The sequence below is a fragment of a genome, unplaced genomic scaffold, assembly GCF_019419815.1.
Source record: "Pyrus x bretschneideri cultivar Hongxiangsu unplaced genomic scaffold, Pyrus_bretschneideri_v1 Contig21, whole genome shotgun sequence".
NCBI lineage: Eukaryota > Viridiplantae > Streptophyta > Magnoliopsida > Rosales > Rosaceae > Pyrus > Pyrus x bretschneideri.
The window spans coordinates 5,858,580-5,884,198 of record NW_025999513.1 but is presented as its reverse complement, the minus strand read 5'-3'; the positions used below and the strand labels follow the sequence as shown (position 1 = coordinate 5,884,198).

The window sequence follows — 25,619 nt, the reverse complement described above, 5'->3', positions numbered from 1 at the left end:
TCATTTCAATTTCATACAACCGTTACTTAATCTGTTAAATTGACCGTTAAAATAGTGACGTGGCAAATACATGGTCCACTTTTTTATGGCGTGTCAAATAAAAATAATTGAATATTATTTAAAAATTAATTTAAAAAAAACCTAAATTAAAATAAAGTGGACCCCACCCAGAAATTTGTTCTTGTCGGCCACCGCCATCGCCGATTAGAGCCTTGCACCCTGCCCTCCTCATCCTTAGATTCCACGGCCTCGCCACGGCAGCGCCGGCGATGTGACCTATGGCGCTATCAGCTGCATTGCTGTTTGACGGCGGAGCTCGTCGAGATTAGTGGGAACCATTCTTCCATATCCACGCCGCCAGCTTCGTTGAGCCATCCTTCCTCGTTAATACTTCGATTCCTCCCACCCCCGTCTATCTGTAACCCCACCCATCCTCGTTAGAAATCAAACAGCTAAAATCACTTTTCTCCCAACTAACCTAAACCCTCGCCTTCACCCTTTGAAAACTCGTCAGCAAAACCCAGATGCAAATATGCTTCCCAAATCCCAATCTTAAAATCCTCACTTCCCTAATCCCAAAACATGTTGAAAACCACGATGAACCCAACGCCGCTCACTTCCCAAATCTCACACACCACATACAACCACCCTCACTTCCACTTTATCCATCAACAATCCCTCATCCTTATTCGTTGGATTTGAATCGGACCTCGAGCCGAGTGGTGGATGTGGTCCGGGGAACCAGCTGGAGGACAGCGTGAAGAAGCTCAAGAGCCCCAAACTTTACCTGGGTAGGGGAATTTGGAAGCCGCCACCGAAGCCGCATCCACACCTTCGTGCACCTCCGCCTCTTCAGTTGGGTTGAGTGGTCCGGGTTGTTCAAGCACGACCGGGAGAAGGGGATTTTTTGTGGTGGGTGATGGGGTATGGGAGAAAGGGGTGGGCTCCGGTGAGATTTTTGGGGGTGGGTGATGGGTGGGGAAGACGAAGGTGATTTCTGGATTTTTTTTAAAATTTTTTTTATTAATTTTCTTTAATTAATTCTTTTAATATTTTAAATTTTTTATTAAATGTTTAGTTACGTGACATAAATATGACAGCCACGTCAGCATAAATGAGAACCTTATATTTGTCATGTTATCACTTAACAAGTTACTTACTAGATTTTCTAATGAATGTATAAAATTGAAATAAAATGATAAGTAAATATATGAAATTGAAATATTTTAAAGATATTGTAAAAAATTAAAATCAATCTAGGATAAAATATAATTTACTCAAAAAAAAATTAACAAAACTGGAAGTTAAAAAGCACATCCATACATTTATTTGTCATCATGTGCTCATAGTATCAATCGTCGATGACACGGACCCTACCTACTTATCTCTCCATGATCATGTCCCTCTCGTTTTGACTTTTGGATCATTACTAACAAGGCGCAATCTCTTCGAAAATATCAATTGACTTTAACAAGGCTAATTTTTTTAAATTTGTAATTCATTGGGATTACGAAGGAGATCATATATTTGTACTATTTATGTGAAGTGATGCATATAATTAATTGATGTAGCATGTACAAATGGTACATTAATATGGTACATGTGATCTCCTTAGCGTTGAATATGCAGTCCCTCATTAGTCTCACTGTGTTCGTGAAAAAAACTATATTTATGAACTTATGGATATCTTTAACCAAATTAAGATGTGTTATTTAGTCATTTGCTAACTATTTTGTTTTGTTTTATTTTATTTTATTTTTTTTGAAAATTGAAAACTTGTTTAGTAATTAATTTTAGTAGTCAAAAAAATATAAAAATCAAAATTGAAAGTTACTTTTATGAGATCTCAAATTTTGGCTTGGCTTTTAATTTCATTTAGTACTATGGTCTAGCAATATTATTCTTTTTCGGTAAGTGAGAGGTCTTAGACTCGGATCTCCTTGATAGTGAGTTTGAAACCAATTTATCTCACCACTAAGTGTAAATATATATAGTGTGTTTTCTTTTACAAATGATAGCGTTAGTGAATTAAGTTGTTGAAAGGAGAAGAACTAGTGGAGATTGAACCCGTACCATGATGCATAAGCATGATTGTTTTTCGTCATAGCGGTAAAACACGGTATGTGTAAATATATCTTTATTTAAAAAAAAACAAAAAATTTGGCAGGCAATATTCAAAGTAGTAACTAAACAATTTTTCGTTTTAAAAAGTAAAATAATTATCAAATAGACCCTAAAAAAACATTTCATTAAAATAAAAAAAAATAAAAAAAAACCTTCATTAAGAAGCAGCTGGAAACGCTTCATTCGTTGTTTGCCATTTCAATAAGGTATCACAAGGCACAAATTTGTTCTTCGAAACAAAAAAAATTATTTTCTTTTGTCTTTCCTGTAGCGGATTGGGAAATCAACCCTGGAAATACCGCCCCTTATGTTAGACATAAATCCTCAACATCCTCAACCTCATCGTTATATATATTATCCCCCTGACCTTTGTTTTTTCCAAAAACAGGCCATTTGCTTATTCATTTCATTTTTGCAAATTCCGGCATGGGTGTCTTCACTCGTACAGATGAGTACACTTCCCCAATCCCTCCGGACAGGTTATTCAAGGCCTTGGTTCTTGATGCTCACATCCTGATCCCAGAGCTCATGCCAGAGGCTGTTAAGAGCATTGACAACCTCAAAGGTGACGGAAGGGCAGGAAGTATTAAGAAGATCAACTTCGCTAAAGGCATGTAAATAATACCTGGCTACCATATAACACTGCGAGTGAAATATTCTCGTACTAGACTATCAATCCAAAGATTCTATATCACTATTTGAGTAGACACTTTCACTTTTTTTTTTTTCTTCAATAAAAGAGAAGATTAGGCGATATTAGCTCGTTGAATTAGGATGATGCAAAGCATCCACTCTCAGACTAGCTAAGGTGAAGGATGTTTTGGTTCCCCTTGTCCGTCCCTCTAAATAAATATACACTTGAATATGTGGTATCAGATTGATAGTGTGGCCGGCAACATAATATATATGCCGGAGAACACACCCCACATGTTGATCATTTTATAATGTACAGAGTTGTTGAATACACGTAATAATTTTTTCATGTAGGTAGCCAGCTCAAATCTGTGATAAACCGGGTTGACGACGTCGACGAAGAGAACTTTGTATATGCTTACACTTTGGTTGAAGGAGAACCATTAGTAGCGGAGAAACTTGAATACATCACTTATAAGGCTAAGTTTGAAGCTGCACCAGATGGGGGTAGTAAGAACCGGTTGGTAAGCAATTACTACACCAAGGGTGGCGTTGTGCTGAAAGAGGAAGAAATAAAAGCTGGCAGGGAAAGGGCCTTGGGGATGTACAGAGTTGTGGAAGCCTATCTCCTCCAAAATCCTGATGCCTATGCTTAAATCTTATGTAGAAAGAGGCCCTAAAGAATTTTCTTTTAGGGGTGGTGTGGGGGGCGGTCGGGGTTTTGCCCTCACTAGCTTGTCGGGATTGATAAATGGAAATATGCTTGACAATGCCAGTAACTATGGCCATTGGAATATACCTTCTCCATGTATTGACTTCAATAAAAATAATTTTTCCATGATTTTGACACACTCATTTTCATCTCTTACAAACTTTCTGTTAATTTACGTCTTTTGACCCTCCTCCTTCTACAATTTAATAGTCATAAATAAATAAACATGTACAGAGAATAAGATGGGTGCGGGAAAATTATTACCCTTTTCTTCTTATTTATTTATTATTTATAAAGCCTATAACTAAGGTTTAGAATGGGCTCAGCTTGAAAGGAACATAAACTATGGGGCCACAATCTCCGAATAACCAATCCATGACTGATGGGCTCAGGAATGGCCATTTGACCCATGGGTACTTGTATCCATGGATTTTTTTTTATTTTTTTAATTCTAATAGGATCATAAATAAATGAATTAGATGGGTTTGGGTATTTTGTTGAGATCAATTTGTCTGCATAAAAAATGAGTATGGTTTTTTTGTGATTCTAATAAGTCTTCGACATATTAAATTTATAACAATAAAATTAAAAAAAATTAAGATAATAAACACGTGTCAATCACTTATTAAAATCACAAAAAGATCACACCTATTTTGAGTGCACAAAATTGTCTCCTTTTTGTTGGGGTCTATTACACCCATTTATTAAGAAAAGATAATCCTCTCATGGTTTCTCCTCCATGTCTGCTTCCTCTTTTCTTCATCGTCGTCTCTGTCTGTCTCCTTCACCGACACCGTCAAACCTTCCATCGCTGGCGTCTCATATCCACCTCCTCCTTTTTCTTTTTCTGTACCTTTCTCTGTCTCTTTCTCCCTTTTTTTTTTTTTTTTTTTTTTTTTTTTTTTTTTTTTTTTGTCTTGCTCTCTCTAGCATTTCAGATCCGCAAGGGATTAATGTCAACCAAATTTTTAGGTCATCTTTTGTAAACCACATGGCTGTTGATGATTAGGTTCTTTTTTTAATGATTTAAAAAAATAGTCTAACCATCAATCGCCACATCATGTGATACACCAAGTGTTATAATATTAGTAGTTGGAAATTATTTTTTACACAGTATTTTATAATGTTAGCACTGGAATAAGAGAAATGCCAAGGGACACTCTCAAAAGTGGGACTCTCATGTACTCTCTACCACCTCATGTTTTTATACAATATTTTATAATATTGACACTATAATTGACGTCAAACTATGAAATAATAGAGAATTTATAAGAGTCATACTTAAAAAAAATCTAGGTAGCATTTCTCTTAGAATAAAATACAACAAAAAGTGATAGAGGCCCATCAAATCATAAATATCACGGAGTGCTGGTGAAAATTATCATGCCAAAATGATGAAGAAAAGAGGAAAGTTTTGGGTTTTCTTTGTTCTGATCCTTCTGCTGCCTAAAGGCTGAAAAACATGTGTTGAGAGATCATTGATACAATTTTTCTTATTTGATTTTTTTACATGTGCCCTTTAATTTAGCCTCATATGCATGACACATGACTTATTTTAACATAAATTCTAACGAAGTTGATGAAAATGACCATAGTTACCCGTTTTGATGAGTTGAGAGACCAATGGTAATGAATTTTAAGTTGAAAGACCATTACTCCAATTTGATTAAAGTTGGGACCATTGCTCCAATTTGATTAAAGTTAAAACACTATTACTACAATTTACTTAAAAATAATAATTGTACTGTAAGCTCTTATTATAGGTCAATATTGTTTTTATTTTATTTTATGGTCAAGGTCAATATTGTTACAGTGAGTGAAACAAAAAGCTAAAGCATATATGATATCTTATAATTCATGTAATGAGGTTCGAATGTTTTTTTGGTTAATAAATAAGATTTAAACATATTCATTTTCGATCTTTACAGTAATGAAAGGGTATAAAAGTATTTTGATCTAATATTTACAGTAGAAGAATACAGTTGATCTCCTTCCAAGTATTTTTGTTTGAGCTATTTTGATCTTATAGGCTTGCACTTACAGTGCTTGATGGCATTTAAGTATTATTAAGGCGAGGGAATATTATGGTTTTGACACTAATCAATCTTAGTACTAATTTTTGGTGTTGCTCTCTATTTAAAATAGTTTAGGATATCTTATCTTAACGACTCAATCTGAAATGATAGTCAATCAATTGCGCCATAACATTCAAGCTTCCTCCCTGTGAGAAAAGGAATAGAATTTATTCAAAGCTTGCCTATTTAAGACATAGTAACCTACCTTGTAAAATTCCTAATTCCACCCTTATAAATAGAGATAAATGGTAATAATATAGATTGTTGCATCACAATAGGTGTCACAAATTTTGAAGAGGTGATGGTGGTGACTTAACGTCAGTAGGGAAACACAATTGGTCAGTGGTGGTCGGTACCAAATTGTTTCCAAGGCTTGAACAAACTCTACGAGCACCAAAACTTGAACATTGCATGGAAATTCATGTAGTCTTGACAATGTTAGATTTGATTATTGCTTAATATAAGATGAGTTAGATCTCCTCTCAGAGCATGAAAAATTCCTGTGTCACCACAAGTCTAACATTTCAAGCAACTTTGAAAATTCCATGTCACTAGAAGCCTAACATTTGAAGCAATCTTCCTCCTAAACATAAAGCATACCATGTACCTTTCAGAGCATGAAGATTTCATGTGACTACAAGTCATCCAGTTTGTCATTTTTCAAAAGGGACCATCGGATTCCCTCCCCTTGTTGAAAAGTCCACATTGGGTTACATTTAGTCCAACTTATACATCGCATTCCACCATTACATATTGCATATTGAATTTATTTGCTTTTAAAAAAAAATATTATGCATACCAACAACTTCCCAGCAAAGCAGCAGCAGCCCACCACCTAACGTTCGGTCTTCATCATTCCCATTCAAAAATAATTATCGGATAACCTTTGCTCCTCCCTCCCTCTTGATATTTTCACAAATCAAAACCTTTTGTTTTTTCTTTGATCCAAACTCCCAAGTGTTGTTCATCAAGCAAAGCAAGCATGGGTGTCACCAAGATCAGCCAGAAGTTTGTGACTCAGGTGACGCCACAGAGGATGTTCAACGCCTTGATCTTGGATGCCCACAACATCTGCCCCAAGCTCATGTTCTCATCAATTAAAAGTATTGAATTCCTTAGCGGTTCAGGAGAAGTTGGAACCATCAAACAGATCAACTTCACTGAAGGTAAATTGTTAGGCAAATTAAAAGTCAACCCTCTTTTTCTTGGAAAATTGGATAATAAATCAAATCTCAATTGTTGAACCGATCAAAATCAAACCAAAGATTAAGGATGTAGCAATCAGATAAAGATAATATACTGAAAAACAAAATCATTTTGGTCAATTTTCCATTTTTCTTTCTCTATGTTTTTACATGAAATTCCATATCTAATTTTTGTGTTGGTTTTGTTGGGGATGTGCAGCTAGTCCTATGAAATATGCTAAGCACAGGATTGATGCTTTGGACAAGGAGGCACTCAGCTGCACCTACACCTTCATCGAAAGCGATGCAACGGATCACTTGTTGGACAAGCTTGAGTACATAACATATGAAGTCAAGTTTGAGGGGTATGGAAGAGGAGGATGCATCTGTCATTTGACCAGCACATACAAAACCAAAGATGATGTACAGATCAAAGAAGAAGACATTGAGCTTGGCAAGGATAGAGCTATTGGGATGTATGAAGTTTTGGAAGCCTACCTCATGGCGCACCCTCGCGCCTACGTCTGAAAATTTTTAAGAAAACTTTCAGTAGTCGTATAAATTTTGGGGAATTCTGCTGTGTACAATATATCTAACATATTGTTCATGTTGTTCTCCTTTTTTCCATAAGTGCTTTTCTTCTTGTTCTTTCCTAAACTTTCTTCTTGTTGTACAAGATTGTGATTAAGAAATATTTAGTTTCGGTTCTAATTTACTTAATCAGGGGATCTGTTGTGTAGAAGTAGTTTATCCAAAAATTTTTTTATCAGATAGTTCCTCCAAATATCTCAGCAGCATCCATCTTAAGTAAAGTGGAAGGGCAAATCTCAGATGATAAACAGATTGAAATTCTAGCCGGAAATTCTTAATTGGCCTCTGTCAACTGTGTTTATTTTAGTAAATCACTTCCTTTGATTTACTGGAGTGGAAATGATTTAAACTCCCGCAAAGTTTCTAACTAGTTGTAGAAACACCATAAATTTGCCGCTGATTTAAGAATTACGAAAAAGATGAAATTGAATACAAAGTGGTATCAGAACTGATATGAGACGAGGCCTAGAAACAATTGGTAAATTGTCATAAAAAAAGACCTGATACAGTCTTGAGCGCCATGAAACACACTAGAGTCCCAACTCAAGGCTACTTCCGAGATTAGCGAGGCAGTCCATGACCACTTTACACTCTCTATAAATATGAAAATTGCCTCAGGTGTAACATTTTTCAATTGTGTGTTGTGTGTGTATTTTCTGTACTACAATTCTGCCTTGTCCAAACCCAAAACATGTTTTCTACCAAACACCAACTGATCATCCAAGTTAATCAACCGCAACATGGGAAAGAATTAACACGGCCCATATATATGCTTAAACTTTGTTCTAACATATAAAAGTTACAAAGCAGAGAGAACTTGGACCTTATAAGGATCCAAAGGATGCTACAGTTACTGACAAATTTTGTAAGCGCCCACCCATATGTTTAATACAATAAATCTGTAGCGACGGGAATCTAGGAACAAATAGGGATCCCTATATTTTATCTGTTGAATCGTTGAAGTTTGAAACCCAAGAACCAAAAGTCTTTTTTTTTTTTAATTGACAATAGAAATGTTTAAGTACGTTCAATATGCAAAAGACAAAAGAATCAAAATGATTGATCATTGATAATTTCAGGAATCATTTTTATTGATTTTAAATCATAAAAATAAAAAAACCACAAAAATCAAAGTGAGGTGCTATGACAATCTCATAACCATTTTGGCTAAAAAATCTTTTTTTATTAAGGAAAACTAATAAAAATAACTTGAAAACTTTGAGTTTTAACGATAAAGACAAAATAAAGGATAAAGTGAATAGTATCAGGATTGACTTATTAGTGTAAAAATATGATTTTTCGTTCAAGTGAAAAGTACAATGAACTTTTCGTTAAAGTTCTCTTTTTATTAATAATATGTTTAATGTGCAAAGGGGGTGGATCATTTTGTATTCGGACCGCATGAATAAGTAGGAATTAATTTTTTAAATCATATTTGTTTAATCATTGTAAAATGTCAATTAAATGGTAACAAGTAACAATATATTGTACAAACTACCTTCTAAACCAATCTGATCGTCCAATCGGTAGCCCAAAATTTGTCTTGATACATCAAACAAGCTGATTGTCCTCAAAACCCGTCCATGTTCAACATACATAATCACCCAACCATGTTTTTTACTTGGTCTGACATAAAACAGATACCCGATAAAAAGAAAAATATATATATATAATACTATCTACATTTAATTAATATTCCTATACTAAAGTATTAAAAGGTGTTAGTTGGACGGTGGACAAAGGTCTAACATGTAGACGTTTATGAGGATTTTTTAATTTTATTTAACTTTATTCTATAACATATATAATTATACTATAATACATTAATTTTACATGTAAATTATATGAAGTACTATAATATATTGAAAACTTGGAAACTTGGTTACAAGCACATAATGATTGTTCATCCAAGTTTTTTTTTTATTTTACATAGCTAACACATTTTTAGATGGATGAATCCTTTTTTCTGCTATGTAAAAAATTTCACAATCAATAGTCTACGATACCTTTTTAAAAAAAATAAAAATAAAGGGTATTGATAGCTATAATTAAACGATATTTTTGTAATGTAATCACGTATTATACTTTGATAGTTTAATATGATGTCCACAACGTAAATATCATCATTATACAGTATTAAGGAGCCCAAAAGTTGAATTTTATTGTCATGTTGTAACTGTTGGATGTTAGACCCTAATCCAATAGCTAATAGGTCACTACAGTTAATAAGGATTGGTTTGGAATGTAAGTAGGGTTAGGGTTTAGTTAACATGCTATAACTTGGACTCCAAGTAAAGTTAATATTCCAATTAATCTAGGAGAATAAGGGTTCCTGATTCTATCCTATTTGGACGGTATTTGGAGATTAATATCTTTTACAATAAGAAACCTTACTGTCATCATTATGGAAAGATACATTAGAGTTAAGTTAGTAGAAATACTAATCAAAAGTCCCTGCACATACTGTTGAAACAAAACTCCAAAGAATTCCCTTAGGTTCGAGTTGTATAGTGGTGGTGAGTGTGCTGAAAGCCATTGCTAAAGTTCTAGGTGCCGCTCGAAGTAGTTGTGTGCTCGTGATTGCTACGCTGCTAAGAATGACTTCTCAAGGTCAGTGTCTCATGGTGTTTTAGTCTCCATGAACTTGCAAGGTTGAAAGTAACACCGGTAAAACATAAAAGTAAGGAACCTAAACAGCCCACCGACATTGTAAGGTTGTCTTTATGTCGAATACAATATTCAGCATCTTCTTCCTTCTCTTGTATTATTAACCTTCAATTCTTGCACATTTCCATTGGATTTCTGAATTGATTGGTGGTCTTGGACAATAGAAATGAAAATATTATTTATTATTTTGTTTTTGGAAAATTAAAATATTAATAAGTTAGCCCACCAGTAGAAATAAGTTGATTTTTTTTTTGCTAATCAAGTTCTAGAATTTTATTGGTGGCTTTCTTTGACTAATATATTTATGCATTGATTTTTTTTTTTTTTATGCCATGCAATTGAAAATTAATATTTCATTTTCATTTCACATGGACGGCATCCATTGATAACTTCAAATTTTGTCCCCACTCCAGATATAGGGGGTTATTTTGCACATGTACCCTCCCTCCCGAATCTATAAATAACACCCTCTGGAGAGAGCATTTTCTCACATCAACACCGATCATCCTCTTTGCTTCCTCCTTTCATTCTTAATTTCCTTGATCATTTTCTAAGCTCTTAAAAATCATCATCATGGGTGTCCTCACATATGAAACCGAATACGCATCTGTCATCCCCCCTGCTAGGTTGTACAATGCCCTTGTTCTTGATGCTGACAACCTCATCCCCAAGATTGCTCCACAAGCAGTCAAAACTGTTGAAATTCTCGAGGGAGATGGCGGTGTTGGAACCATCAAGAAAGTTAGCTTTGGCGAAGGTTTGTTTAGTTTCCACCATTTTCTCCATTAACTTGTTAATTTTACTTATTTAATATATATGGAATAAGGCTTTGTTGTTGGTGGTGGTGGTGTATATATCTCGAAAACACTAGCTAATATCTTAATTTTTGTTTCATTTTTCCATTTGACAGGGAGTGAATACAGCTATGTGAAGCACAAGGTTGAGGGAATTGACAAAGATAACTTTGTGTACAGCTACAGTTTGATTGAAGGAGATGCCATTTCTGACAAAATTGAGAAGATCTCTTATGAGATTAAGTTGGTGGCTTCTGGCAGTGGTTCCATCATCAAGAACATCAGCCATTATCACACCAAGGGAGATGTTGAGATCAAGGAAGAGCATGTTAAGGCTGGCAAAGAAAGGGCCCATGGTCTGTTCAAGCTCATTGAGAACCACCTTGTGGCCAATCCTGATGCCTACAACTAAAACCTTCCATATGGCAACAATCTTATCTCTTGCTTTCTCTGTTTATTCAGTTGTGTGGTTCAATTTATTATCGTACCAAAGCAATTCTTTGACTTGCACATTGGATATGATTAAGGAGTAATATGTTGTATTTGATTTTCAATCTCAATAAATAAAACGTATACTAGTTATACGTAAATTATCCCATGATATTTAACTTGGAGTATTATTTTCCCCTTCCAATTTTGTCAATTTCACATCCGATCGGTTACGGGGTAAACTCAATTACACATAGAAAGGAAAAGAAAAGTTATTCCACTAAAGTTAGACCAATTAACTCAAAAGTTAACTGTTTGGGTTGTTGGGATGGAAGATTCTTATGACGAAAAGATGAAAGACCTTAAAAGACCTTAAATTCCTTGTAAAAAAATAAAATAAAATAAATAAACAAACTTGCTGCCATTGCGTACTGGTAACCATTATATCCATCTTCACATCCCACAAATTACCATTTCAGTTGGGCTATTCTTCCAGCTCATGAACAAAATACCTTGGCTAGGGGGCAATTTGTCATGTTTGAATTTCAGAAAGAAAGAAAAAATTCCAAAAGCTTATTCAAATTGCCATGGCTTATTGAAGGGGAAGAATAGCGCCACACCGCCACCCTAGTGAGTAGTGAAAGTGTTTAGTGTCCATCCAAATTTATATGAATAGAATATCTTCTTAAGAAAAACCCTCCCTCTCCAACCACAAACCCCAAACTCTGCAAAATTTTCAACCATCGGTCCCTTGCTTTGGCTTGGGGCCGACGGTAGCCTCTCCCGCCTCTTTCTAGTGTCCCCTCCTCCTAGCCTTTCCAATCCTTGCTCCTTAACCCTTCCCCCCTCCTCTCCTCCGGTGACCCTCACTTTCCTTTACTGTCCTTCTGCGATCCTTCCCCCCTCCCTCTTCTCACTTTTCACTCTAGTACTTGGTGCTGCCTAGCACCTTCTTCCCACTTTTCTATGGGCAACCAATTTTCCCAACTCTGTTGCAGTCCTCAGACTGATTCTCGAGATCTATTGCCATACAGGGATTCCTCCCTTGTTTGGGGCTAGATCTGCAAGTTTGGGTTGTTGTTTGTTTGGTTGATTGGTGGGTCGGACCCTCCTTCTATGGCTCCCTCTTTCGGGTTTTGTGGCTCTCATTGACTATGTTGTGGTGGCACTGCCTTGCGATAAAGTTGCTAATGGCGAGGGTAATGGGATGGAGTCATGCTAATGGCGAGGTTTAGAGCAGTTCCAGCGTGGGAACCCCCCAGGCAATACACTATTGTATCCATCCAGTGAACAGTAATTGCCATTAATGAATAGTAATCGCCTTTTGTATCTCTACCGTTGCACTTTAATAGCCCTGACAATAGGCAATAAAATATTAGTATTTTTTTATTTATAAAATAATGCAAAATAATTTTATTTGTAATTTCGGATAAGATTTTTAATCGTTCTCGTTGCGCCACATGTCATTATCCGAAAAGTTAAAAAATAATATAAAATAATTTTATTTGTAATTTCAGATAAGATTTTTAATTGTTCTCATTGAGAAAATAGGAATGTGGTTGAAAGTAGTTGAGAAAATATGAAATTGTGGTGTAAGATAGATGATAATGAGAAGGTATTTATAGAAAAGTAAAAACAATTTTTTTTAAAAAAATTCAAATTTTTTTTCGGATTTTTATTATTTTTTACAATTTTTAAATTTTTTTTATTCAACTAATTAATCTCTGCCGTTGGATTTAAAAAAAAAATTGAATTCCAACACTCCAAATTATGCCATGTGGCACAACAATAATATTTCTGAATTTTAAAACTATTTTTTTTATTTATAAAGGAGTATCAACCGTTGATCTTAGATCCAGCGGTTGATATTAAATAAGATTTTTTTGATTTTTTTTTACTGTTGCAAATCAGACGGTCCACATTATATAGCCGTTGACGAACCATGGGAAGCCATGTGGCTTTCCAACGGTAACTTTTTGAAACTGCGTCGCGGGCCCCAGGCGGTGAAACCGTGTCAGGTGACGAGCCCCCACGCGCCTGGCAGAAAAAAATAAAAAATTGGGTTGATGCTCCACTTCGAGCTCGTGGGCTGGCAATTCCTCTCAGGCCTGGTGCTCGGCCCTCCACTATCCCTCGGGGTCCACACGCTTGAGCAATCACGCTGGGCTCTCGGGCCTTTTTTCTTGGCCTGTCCCTTGAGCAAACTCCAACACTGGAGTTGCTCTTATGGGTTGTGGTAGCATTTCGATGACAATGGCAATTTTGACTAGATATCCCATCCCACCCCACCTTTCCAGGTGTCGTCTCGGCTACAGCTAGCGTCTCATGCCTCCTACCAATTATGCATCTGCTTCTCCATTGTGGACACGTCAGTTCTTTAGCCTAGGTCCTTTTTTTTTTGCTTTTTTTTTTGTTCTTTGTTTTTTGTTTTTTTTTTTTTTTGTCTGTATTGCTTTGTCAAGTTGTGCCTCTACGACATTTTTGTAGCTTCACTGGTTGCGATGGCTTTTGTGAGGGTTTAGGTGCTTGGTATGTCACGTCTCATCTATGTGGCATATCTACCTAAAACTCTTTGTTCTAGTGGTGTAGTTTGTGGGGTGGCCGCTTAGGAGTTTTAATTATTTGCTTTTGTGCTAATTACCTCTAGATCAAGAAATTGATCACTAGAGCATATGTACCCATCTGACACCCTTGTAAAAATATATATATATATATATATATATATATATATATATATATGAATTGTAGAGAGAGAAAAAAGGATGGGACCAGTTGACAAAGTTGGTGGGAGAACGTATGGTCGTCCAAGTTAGAGCCAGGGTCGGCCCTGAGAATTTGGGGGCCCTAAGCGAACTTTCGAAATGAGGCCCTAGAGTTCTCTGACCTCTACAAATATCATTAAAAATTTAATATCAAAATAAAAAAATATACACAAATTACTTAAATGTTACACATCGCATTTTTAGACGCAAATATCATTCTCCAAGAGGCATTCTTTCCTTGTTTGATACTTAGCATCAAGTTTTCTTTCTTGTTTTGTCCAAGACTGAATAATACTCAGCATTTGGACCTCAGATTTTTTTCATTGCACATGTATTGGGAATTTTCCATCAGATTTTCGGACATAATTGGTGCTATTCAATATTCATTTCAAAAATGACATGTGCATTCCACATAATTACTTGGCATTCAGAATAATTGGTTGAATTTTTCTAAACGAATTATATTCTACTGGTGGCCTAATTTCTTTGACCAATATACATCGTTGTACGGAATTTGAATATTATATGTTTCCCATTTCACATGGACAACAAATATTGAAAAATTGAAAATCTGTCTGAACTCCTTTTGTTATAGGACCCACTTTCCACATTTACCCTTTGGCCCTAATATATAAGGATTTTTAGCCAAAATGGTCTATGAGATTTTCATAACACATCACTTTAGTCCCTGAGCTTGAAAATAAATAGAAATGGTCCCTAAAATTGTTCACCATCCATTATTTTGGTCATTCTTTTAAGAAGTATGATTTTCGTTTTTGAATCACTCGATTTCGTTGAGTATTGAAGATGTTATGAATGTTTAAAGTTTACTCAGCTTCCGGCAAGTTTTTCAATTTTCCCGCAGACCGGTCACCTTTCAAGCTATTTTCCGGTCATCTCTGGCAACCATTGAGCTTCCAAATAAGTATAATCTTGTTCTACACTTTCCTATCTTCATTTTGATATATTATGAGTCGAATTTGGTTAATAAACGATTGAGTTACGAAGCTTTGAAAATTGCCCAAACTTCCGGCCAAGAGCTCCGGGACACTTAACAGAGTTTTTAACGGAATGACCAAAATAATGGATGGTGGACAATCTCAGGGACCATTTCTATTGATTTTCAATCTCAGGCACCAAAGTGATGTGTTATACAAATCTCATGGACCATTTTGGCTAAAAACCCAATCTATAAATACCCTCTCTGATGATCACATTTTTCACACCAATATCAATCTTCCTCTTTGCTTCCCCTCATTTCATTCTTAATTTTTTGGATCATTTTTTGAAGCTCATAGAAATCATCACCATGGGTGTCTTCACATACGAAACCGAATACACCTCTGTCATCCCTCCTGCTAGGTTGTACAATGCCCTTGTTCTTGATGCTGACAATCTCATTCCAAAAATTGCTCCACAAGTAATCAAAACTGCTGAAATTCTTAAGGGAGATGGAGGTGTTGGAACGATGAAGAAGATTAGCTTTGATGAAGGAAGTGAATACAGAAGCACAAGTTGGATGGGATTGACAAAGATAACTTTGTCTACAGCTACAGTTTGATTAAAGGAGATGTTATTTTTGAGACAATTGTAATTATTTTTAATTCTTGTTTTGCATTAAAAATAATTATATACCGAACATGACAACTTATGTTGACTTGTATTAAGATTCCTATAATTATGGGATTCCTACTACAATTGGTTTCCTAGTTTAGGATGTAATTATTCTTTCCCTTATTCTTTCCCATATCTGTATAGGGTTGTATATATACCTTGTTTTGATATGAAATAAAATTATTCATTGAAAAGCATTCTTTCTTCTTGGCACCAGAGTCGGGTTAGAAAAACACTAAACCCTAATAATTTTTTTTTTTTTTTGCCGTGTAGCTGATCCATTGCAGCGAGCAACCTTAGGATTGTTGTTGCCCGTGCCCTGACCGATTGCAGCGAGCACCAGATAGGGTGTTGCTGCCCTGTTGATTTGTCCAACGTGTTCTAGGTCCCATCACCGCTGCTGTTTTTTCCTTCTCTGCCTAGTTTGTGTTAGTCAACACCGAAGCAACAGAGAGATGGCTGAAGAAAAGGGGGCTGGTTCATAGATTGTTTCAGCGGCTGCTCCAATTATGGTGCAATCAGAGAATTCAAGCTTTAATATTGGTATGTTTTTGGATGAAAAGAACTATGATTTATGGGCTCCTCTCATTCAAATTCATATTGCTGGAAGGAAAAAGATGGGATATATTCGTGGGTCTATCAAGGCACCTAGCGAAGACGATCCTAAATATGATGATTGGTTTTCTGAAGATCAAAAACTTAAGAGTTGGCTTTTGTCTTCAATGAAGCCCGAGATTATGAAACGGTACATTCGGTTGTCTACATCGAAGGAGATTTGGGACTCTTTGAAGGCAGCCTACTTTGATGAGAATGATGAGGCTAGAATTTATTCGTTGAATCAGAAGGCATCCCGCCTGCGTCAGAATGGCCGACCCTTAGCTACCTATTTTGGGGAGCTCACTGAGATCTTCCAAGAATTGGATCACTTTAATAAAGTATCCTTGGAGTGTGAGAATGACATCAAAGTGTTTCAGAAATCCACTGAGAGACAACGGGTCTATGTGTTTCTTGGTGGTCTCGATGATGGGTTTGATCAGGTGCGTGGAGAAGTGCTGCGGAAGGATCCCCCCACTTGGCCTGCAGGCTTCTTATGCCTATGTTCGTCGAGAAGCCGATCGAAAGGAAGCAATGAAGACAGAGGTTGACAAGGGGGAGTCTGCTGCCATGGCAGCAAGGGCCCGTGGATCATCTAGTGGGTCGAACCGAGAAGGGGTACAAAACCGGCCTGGATCAACTCAGCCAAGGCAGACAAGTCGGGATCGTCCACAAGGTAAGTGCCCACACTGTGGCCTGACGGGACACTCCAAGAGTCGTTATTTTGAACTGATTGGATATCCTGAGAATTGGGATAAGACCCGTGATCCTCGGTGCAACAAATCTCGAGCCTCCATTGCTGAAACAAAGAATGATTCGGATCAGATAGCGAACAAGGCATCTGCCATGATAGCTGCGGCAGGAAGTGATGGTAAGGCACTCAATACTTCTACTTCTGTTATGAATAATACATGGATAATTGATTCCGGAGCTACTGAACATATGACTTGTGATTCTAGACAGGTTCTATCACTAAAAACATCCACACAAACCGAGGTCAATGTTGCTAATGGTAATGCCGTCCCTGTTATTAGGGAAGGCGTTGTTTCCCTTTCCGATACCATGAAACTTGACACTGTTCTTGTGGTTCCCTCTCTAAATTATAATTTGTTGTTCGTTGCTCAAATAACCTTGCCTTACATTGTTTGGTTATTTTTTGGCCCTATTTTTATGTTTTTAAGGACATCCGGACGCGGAAGACGATTGGTTATGGTATTAGAAGAGGGAAACTTTATTACTTGGAATTGATCACCAGTAGTTCTAGCTTGCTGACTCAAGCTGTCTCCGTCGATGATTCTCAAAGGATTACTAATAAAGTGTCAGACATCTGGATGTGGCACCGGCGCCTTGGGCATGCTTCCTTTGGTTATCTGCATAAGTTATTTCCTAGTTTGTTTATCAAGAATGATGTTTCTCAGTTTAAGTGTGGTGTTTGTGAAATGGCTAAGAGCCATCGAACCTCTTTTCCTCCCAGTTTAAATAAAAGTACTGTTCCTTTTATGATTGTGCATTCTGATGTATGGGGACCGTCAAAAGTAGCCACTCTTGGTGGTGCTCATTGGTTTGTTATTTTTATTGATGATTGTACTCGCATGACTTGGGTTATTTTGTTACAGTCAAAGAGTGAAGTTAGTTCGGCCTTCCAACGATTTCATAAAATGATTGCTGTACAATACAACAGGAATATCCAGGTTCTTCGCAGTGACAATGGGGGATAATATGTTAATATGGAACTTCGTTCATTCTTAGAGCTGCATGGTATTGTTCATCAGACCACTTGTCCGTATACTCCTCAACAGAATGGGGTTGCAAAAAGGAAAAATCGACACTTGTTGGAAATGGTTCGTGCTTCCCTACTTGCGGCACATCTGCCGCTCAATTATTGGGGAGAGGCACTTACGTCTGCAACTTATCTTATTAATCGCCTTCCATCTCGGACTCTCAACTTCCATACGCCATTTCAGGCTCTCACATCTCAGACTAGCAGCCCCCCGACTCCCAATCTTCCCCCACGGGTCATCGGATGTGTTGCGTTTGTTCACCTCCATCCATCTCAACGGAAGACTAAACTTGAACTTAGAGCTCTTCGTTGTGTTTTTTTTTGGGGTATGCTACTACCCAAAAAGGGTATCGTTGTTATCATCCTTCGAGTGAAAAGATGTTTATTACTCAGGATGTGAGTTTTCACGAGAATGACATGTTCTTTGGTTCCTCCCCGTCCTCACTTCAGGGGGAGTACCACAATGATGAAGTTCTGACTCACGATAATAGGGACATGTTGAGCTTGGAGTACACGACTTCTGGAAGAGAGCAACAGCCCACGGCACCTGGGGAAGGGCAGCAGCCCGTGCCCGTGACACCTGGAGAAGGGCAACAGCCCGTGTTTTCTGGGTTTAGTCCTACTGAGCAGCCTACTGAGGAGCAGCCAACAAGTCAGGAAGAGGAGCAGCCCACGGGTCTCACGGGTATTGAGTTGGAAGATGAGATGCAGCCGCCCAATTGCAGTGAAACAAAGCAGCAATTACAGCATGTGTCACGAGATACTACTTCTCATAACCAATCGTCTTCTACACCGGATGCACCTCCACTTCATCGCCTTCCAGAGCGTATTAATAGAGGTATTCCCAAACCCACTTATGAGGCAGATCCTGATTGTAAACACAAGTATTCCATGAGTGAGCCAAACTCTGATTCCAGAGTGAGATACCCATTAAACCATTATGTGTCTACCTGTCACCTGTCAGAATCAAATAAGTCATTTGTATATCAATTATCTACTGTATCTATTCCTAACAGTGTGCAGGAGACCTTAGCAGATTCCCGCTGGAAAGATGCAATGAACGAGGAATTAAGATCGTTGAAGAAGAATGCTACCTGGGAAATAACTGACTTGCCAGCCGGAAAGAAAACAGTGGGATGCAAATGGGTTTATACGGTAAAATATAAAGCCGACGGAACGGTAGATCACTTTAAAGCAAGATTGGTGGCAAAGGGGTATACACAGAAATATGGCATTGATTACACTGATACGTTCGCACCAGTGGCAAAAAATCAATACAGTTCGTGTTCTACTGTCCTTAGCAGCAAATCTGGATTGGCCTTTGCAACAGTTCGACGTAAAAAATGCTTTCCTCCATGAAGATCTGACTGAGGAGATTTACATGGACCTTCCACCAGGGTGCAGTGATTCGGACAGACAGAAACAAAAGGTATGTAGGCTCAAGAAATCACTGTATGGATTCAAGCAGTCTCCTAGAGCCTGGTTTGGAAGATTTACCAAGTCCATGAGGGCATTTGGGTATATACAGAGTAATTGGGATCACACGTTGTTTCTGAAACACCAGAACGGAAAGGTTACGGCTCTAATCGTGTATGTGGATGATATGGTGGTTACTGGTGATGATCCTATTGAGCAAGCAGCTTTGAAAAGTTATTTGTCCACAGAATTTGAAATGAAAGATCTTGGTCCTTTGAAATATTTTCTTGGGATTGAAGTATCAAGATGCAAGTCCGGGATATTTCTATCACAAAGGAAGTATGTTCTTGACATGTTGGAAGAAACCGGTATGACAGCATGTAAGCCGGTGTCTACTCCGTTGGCCGAAGGAATAAAGTTGGGTATAGATCAGAACCAAGTACCGATTGATAAAGGGAGGTATCAAAGGTTAGTAGGAAGATTAATGTACTTGGCTCACACTAGGCCTGATCTTGCTTATGCCTTACGTGTGATTAGTCAATATATGCATAATCTAGGAGAACAACATATGAGTGCAGTTATGAGAATATTGAGTTACTTAAAGGGAAGCCCTAGTAAAGGAATTTTATTTCAGAAAAATGAGCATTTCAGAATTGAGTGTTATACGAATGCTGATTGGGCAGGATCGACGGATGATAGACGCTCGACATCTGGGTATTTCACCTTTGTTGGGGGAAATCTAGTAACGTGGAGAAGCAAGAAGCAAAATGTCGTATTAAGGTCAAGTGCAGAAGCCGAATTTAGAGGCATGGCACTCGGTATTTGTGAACTCTTGTGGCTTAAGTTTCTGTTGCAAGATGTGGGTGTCAAACAATGTCTGCCTATGAAGTTATTCTGTGACAATAAAGCTGCACGGGATATTGCTCATAATCTTGTGCAACATGATCGGACCAAGCATGTAGAGGTTGATTGGTTCTTTATTAAAGAGAAGCTAGATAATAAAGTAATTGAGGTTCCTCCCATAGGAACAGACGACCAAGTAGCAGATATTCTCATAAAGGCGGTTTCTAGTAACAAGTTCTCCAGATTTCTAGACAAGTTAGGCATGTGCAACATCTATGGACCAACTTGAGGGGGAGTGTTAACTTGTATTAGGATTAGGATTCCTATAATTGTGGGATTCCTACTACAATTGGTTTCCTAGTTTAGGATGTAATTATTCTTTCCCTTATTCTTTCCCATATTTATTCTTTCCCATATCTGTATAGGGTTGTATATATACCTTGTTTTGATATGAAATAAAATTATTCATTGAAAAGCATTCTTTCTTCTACTTATACTATTAGCATATAATTGAAAATGTATAGAATTATTAAATAATATTTACTATACATAGTTAATCGCATTTTGATTGTGAACACATCGACACTTATGTTCATGCGAGTTTCAAATTGTTTTCGAAATTGCCACCATTGGAAAGAACAAAATAATACTAACCAATTACAAATTTCATCAAATATTGATCGTATCGTAGAACTCACAACTTCATCAAACATAAGCACATGACTTACACGAGTCTATAGATCATTTTCCTCTAATTCATATAAAATCATTTGAAGTATACCAAACCTTCAATGTGAGAAGTTTTCCAGACAACAAAGAAAAATAAATTATGCAATCCTGAAAAGTCTCGCGCAATACACAATTAACAGTGACTACTACTGTAAAAAGGTCATATTGTAAGGACATAGCGGGCAGAAGGGAAGCAAGGATGTTTGACTAAACAATTAGTTTTACAATTCAGTAAGTGAGAATGTGAAGTAAAAAGTCTCATATCGGTGATGATCTTCCACTCATCACACCACATCCGGTTTCTTAGGTTTAGGAAGCTCGATCAACCCTTGCTCTAATAAAGATGTGAAAAAATCTTCAACATCCTCATTTCTAAAGGAATATTCTTTGATTTATGTTTACTATATTTATGTGATGAGTAGTATAATTAATCAGTAGTACAATTGGTTTGAGTTTTTCTATTTAAAGCACCACTATTTTTCTTTCTGTTTTTTTTTTTTTTTGAGTCGATCAATAGCGTTAGTAAATTAGATGTTAAATTAGCTATTGACGGGATTTGAACCTATACCGTCATACAAAGACGCAACACATTTCCATCACTGTGGTAAATAACCACTTGCAAAACACCACTATTTTTAATGGAGTAGAAAATGACCAAATAGCAAAAATTTCTAAATAGTTGTAGAAACACCATAAATTTGCCGTTGATTTAAGAATTACGAAAAAGATGAAATTGAATACAAAGTGGTATCAGAACCGATATAAGATGAGGCCTAGAAACACTTGGTAAATTGTCATAAAAAAGGACCTGATACAGTCTTGAGTGCCATGAAACACACTAGAGTCCCAACTCAAGGCTACTTCCGAGATTAGCGAGGCAGTCCATGACCACTTTACACTCTCTATAAATATGACAATTGCCTCAGGTGTAACATTTTTCAATTGTGTGTTGTGTGTGTATTTTCTGTACTACAATTCTGCCTTGTCCAAACCCAAAACATGTTTTCTACCAAACACCAATTGATCATCCAAGTTAATCAACCACAACATGGGAAAGAATTAACACGGCCCATATATATGCTTAAACTTTGTTCTAACATATAAAAGTTACAAAGGAGAGAGACCTTGGTCCTTATAAGGATCCAAAGGATGCTACAGTTATTGACAAATTGTGTAAGCGCCCACCCATACGTTTAAGACAATAAATCCGTAGTGACGGGAATCTAGGAACGAATTGGGATCCCTATCAATATAAAAGCAAAAGGAAATTATTTTTTTTTAGGCCCGACATATATTTTATCTGTTGAATAGTTGAAGTTTGAAACCCAAGAACCAAAAGTCTTTTTTTTTAATTGACAATAGAAATGTTTAAGTACGTTTAATATGCAAAAGACAAAAGAATCAAAATGATTGATCATTAACAATTTCAGAGATCATTTTTATTGATTTTAAATCATAAAAACCAAATTGAGGTGCTATGACAATCTCATAACCATTTTGGTTAAAAAGTCCTTTTTTATTAAGGAAAACTAATAAAAATGACTTGAAAACTTTGAGTTTTAACAATAAGAATAAAATAAAGGATAAAATAAATAATATCAGGATTGACTTTTTAGTGTAAAAATATGGTTTTTCGTTCAAGTGAAAAGTACAATGAACTTTTCGTTAAAGTTCCGTTTTTATTAATAATATGTTTAATGTGCAAAGGGGGTGGATCATTTTGTATTCGGACCGCATGAATAAGTAGGAATTAATTTTTTAAATCATATTTGTTTAATCATTGTAAAATGTCAATTAAATGGTAACAAGTAACAATATATTGTACAAACTACCTTCTAAACCAATCTGATCGTCCAATCGGTAGCCCAAAATTTGTCTTGATACATCAAACAAGCTGATTGTCCTCAAAACCCGTCCATGTTCAACATACATAATCACCCAACCATGTTTTTTACTTGGTCTGACATAAAACAGATACCCGATAAAAAGAAAAAAAAAAAAAATATATATATATATATATATATATATATATAATACTATCTACATTTAATTAATATTCCTATACTAAAGTATTAAAAGGTGTTAGTTGGACGGCGGACAAAGGTCTAACGTGTAGACATCTATGCGGATTTTTTAAGTTTATTTAATTTTATTCTATAACATGTATAATTATACTATAATACATAAATTTCACATGTAAAATATATGAAGTACTATAATATATTGAAAACTTGGAAACTTGGTTACAAGCACATAATGATTGTTCATCCAAGTTTTTTTTATTTTACATAGCTAACACATTTTTAGATGGATGAATCCTTTTTTCTGCTATGTAAAAAATTTCACAATCAATAGTCTACGACACCTTTTTATTTTTAAAATAAAATAAAGGGTATTGATAGCTATAATTAAACGATTTTGTAATGTAATAACGTATTATACTTTGATAGTTTAATATGATGTCCACAACGTAAATATCATTATTATACAGTATTAAGGAGCCCAAAAGTTGAATTTTAACGTCATGTTGTAACTGTTGGATGTTAGACCCTAATCCAATAGCTAATAGGTCACTACAATTAATAAGGATTGGTTTGGAATGTAATAGGATTAGGGTTTAGTTAACATGCTATAACTTGGACTCCGAGTAAAGTTAATATTCCAGTTAATCTGGGAGAATAAGGGTTCCTGATTCTATCCTATTTGGACGGTATTTGGAGATTAATATATTTTACAATAAGAAACCTTACTGTCATCATTATGGGAAGATACATAAGAGTTAAGTTAGTACAAATACTAAGCAAAAGTCCCTGCACATACTGTTGAAACAAACTCCAAAGAATTCCCTTAGGTTCGAGTTGTATAGTGGTGGTGAGTGTGCTGAAAGCCATTGCTAGAGTTCTAGATGCTGCTCGAAGTTGTTGTGTGCTCGTGATTGCTACGCTGCTAAGAATGACTTCTCAAGGTCAGTGTCTCATGGTGTTTTAATCTACATGAACTTGCAAGGTTGAAAGTAACACCAGTAAAACATAAAAGGAAGGAACCTAAACAGCCCACCGACATTGTAAGGTTGTCTTTTTGTCGAATATAATACTCAGCATCTTCTTCCTTCTCTTGTATTATTAACCTTCAATTCTTGCACATCTCCATTGGATTTCTGAATTGATTGGTGGTCTTAGACAATAGAAATGAAAATATTATTTATTATTTTGTTTTTGGAAAATTAAAATATTAATAAGTTAGCCCACCAGTAGAAATAAGTTGATTTTTTTTTTCTAATCAAGTTCTAGAATTTTATTGGTGGCTTTCTTTGACTAATATATTTATGCATTGATTTTTTTTTTTTTTATGCCATGCAATTGAAAATTAATATTTCATTTTCATTTCAGATGGACGGCATCCATTGAAAACTTCAAATTTTGTCCCCACTCCAGATATAGGGGGTTATTTTGCACATGTACCCTCCCTCCCGAATCTATAAATAACACCCTCTGGAGAGAGCATTTTCTCACATCAACACCGATCATCCTCTTTGCTTCCTCCTTTCATTCTTAATTTCCTTGATCATTTTCTAAGCTCTTAAAAATCATCATCATGGGTGTCCTCACATATGAAACCGAATACGCATCTGTCATCCCCCCTGCTAGGTTGTACAATGCCCTTGTTCTTGATGCTGACAACCTCATCCCCAAGATTGCTCCACAAGCAGTCAAAACTGTTGAAATTCTCGAGGGAGATGGCGGTGTTGGAACCATCAAGAAAGTTAGCTTTGGCGAAGGTTTGTTTAGTTTCCACCATTTTCTCCATTAACTTGTTAATTTTACTTATTTAATATATATGGAATAAGGCTTTGTTGTTGGTGGTGGTGTAGTATATATCTCGAAAACACTAGCTAATATCTTAATTTTTGTTTCATTTTTCCATTTGATAGGGAGTGAATACAGCTATGTGAAGCACAAGGTTGAGGGAATTGACAAAGATAACTTTGTGTACAACTACAGTTTGATTGAAGGAGATGCCATTTCTGACAAAATTGAGAAGATCTCTTATGAGATTAAGTTGGTGGCTTCTGGCAGTGGTTCCATCATCAAGAACATCAGCCATTATCACACCAAGGGAGATGTTGAGATCAAGGAAGAGCATGTTAAGGCTGGCAAAGAAAGGGCCCATGGTCTGTTCAAGCTCATTGAGAACCACCTTGTGGCCAATCCTGATGCCTACAACTAAAACCTTCCATATGGCAACAATCTTATCTCTTGCTTTCTCTGTTTATTCAGTTGTGTGGTTCAATTTATTATCGTACCAAAGCAATTCTTTGACTTGCACTTTGGATATGATTAAGGAGTAATATGTTGTATTTGATTTTCAATCTCAATAAAGAAAACGTATACCAGTTATACGTAAATTATCCCATGATATTTAACTTGGAGTATTATTTTCCCCTTCCAATTTTGTGAATTTCTCATCCGATCTGTTACGGGGTAAACTCAATTACACATAGAAAGGAAAAGAAAAGCTATTCCACTAAAGTTAGACCAATTAACTCAAAAGTTAACTGTTTGGGTTGTTGGGATGGAAGATTCTTATGACGAAAAGATGAAAGACCTTAAATTCCTTGTAAAAAAATAAAATAAAATAAATAAATAAATAAACTTGTTGCCATTGCGTACTG

At 36.3% G+C, this 25,619-nt stretch overlaps 4 protein-coding genes across 4 annotated transcripts; all 4 read left to right on the top strand.

Annotated features, from left to right (window-relative positions):
• Window positions 1-2,550: 2,550 nt before the first annotated feature.
• LOC103937953 (major allergen Pru ar 1-like) lies at window positions 2,551-3,413 on the top strand. Its single transcript, XM_048584411.1, has 2 exons — window positions 2,551-2,734; window positions 3,112-3,413. Exons 1-2 carry the CDS (start codon window positions 2,551-2,553, stop codon window positions 3,411-3,413), a joined length of 486 nt encoding a protein of 161 aa, XP_048440368.1.
• A 3,020-nt stretch (window positions 3,414-6,433) lies between these two features.
• Window positions 6,434-7,448, top strand: LOC103937951 (major allergen Pru ar 1). The gene is made up of 2 exons (XM_009347938.3): window positions 6,434-6,710; window positions 6,949-7,448. Exons 1-2 carry the CDS (start codon window positions 6,527-6,529, stop codon window positions 7,254-7,256), a joined length of 492 nt encoding a protein of 163 aa, XP_009346213.2. The 5' UTR covers window positions 6,434-6,526; the 3' UTR covers window positions 7,257-7,448.
• A 3,019-nt stretch (window positions 7,449-10,467) lies between these two features.
• Window positions 10,468-11,383, top strand: LOC125477340 (major strawberry allergen Fra a 1-3-like). The gene is made up of 2 exons (XM_048584339.1): window positions 10,468-10,743; window positions 10,897-11,383. Exons 1-2 carry the CDS (start codon window positions 10,560-10,562, stop codon window positions 11,190-11,192), a joined length of 480 nt encoding a protein of 159 aa, XP_048440296.1. The 5' UTR covers window positions 10,468-10,559; the 3' UTR covers window positions 11,193-11,383.
• Window positions 11,384-24,446: 13,063 nt separating this feature from the next.
• Window positions 24,447-25,365, top strand: LOC103937950 (major strawberry allergen Fra a 1-3-like). The gene is made up of 2 exons (XM_048584371.1): window positions 24,447-24,725; window positions 24,879-25,365. The coding sequence occupies exons 1-2, from the start codon at window positions 24,542-24,544 to the stop codon at window positions 25,172-25,174; spliced, it is 480 nt and encodes a 159-aa protein (XP_048440328.1). The 5' UTR covers window positions 24,447-24,541; the 3' UTR covers window positions 25,175-25,365.
• The last annotated feature ends 254 nt before the right edge of the window (window positions 25,366-25,619 follow it).

Bases quoted from the DNA above. Each gene is read 5' to 3' on its own strand.
- LOC103937953 (XM_048584411.1), top strand. From the start codon at position 2,551: ATGGGTGTCTTCACTCGTACAGATGAGTACACTTCCCCAATCCCTCCG. The intron at 2,735-3,111 runs GCATGTAAATAA...TTTTTCATGTAG, and splicing joins GAAGATCAACTTCGCTAAAG to GTAGCCAGCTCAAATCTGTG.
- LOC103937951 (XM_009347938.3), top strand. From the start codon at position 6,527: ATGGGTGTCACCAAGATCAGCCAGAAGTTTGTGACTCAGGTGACGCCA. The intron at 6,711-6,948 runs GTAAATTGTTAG...GGGGATGTGCAG, and splicing joins ACAGATCAACTTCACTGAAG to CTAGTCCTATGAAATATGCT.
- LOC103937950 (XM_048584371.1), top strand. From the start codon at position 24,542: ATGGGTGTCCTCACATATGAAACCGAATACGCATCTGTCATCCCCCCT. The intron at 24,726-24,878 runs GTTTGTTTAGTT...TCCATTTGATAG, and splicing joins GAAAGTTAGCTTTGGCGAAG to GGAGTGAATACAGCTATGTG.
- LOC125477340 (XM_048584339.1), top strand. From the start codon at position 10,560: ATGGGTGTCCTCACATATGAAACCGAATACGCATCTGTCATCCCCCCT. The intron at 10,744-10,896 runs GTTTGTTTAGTT...TCCATTTGACAG, and splicing joins GAAAGTTAGCTTTGGCGAAG to GGAGTGAATACAGCTATGTG.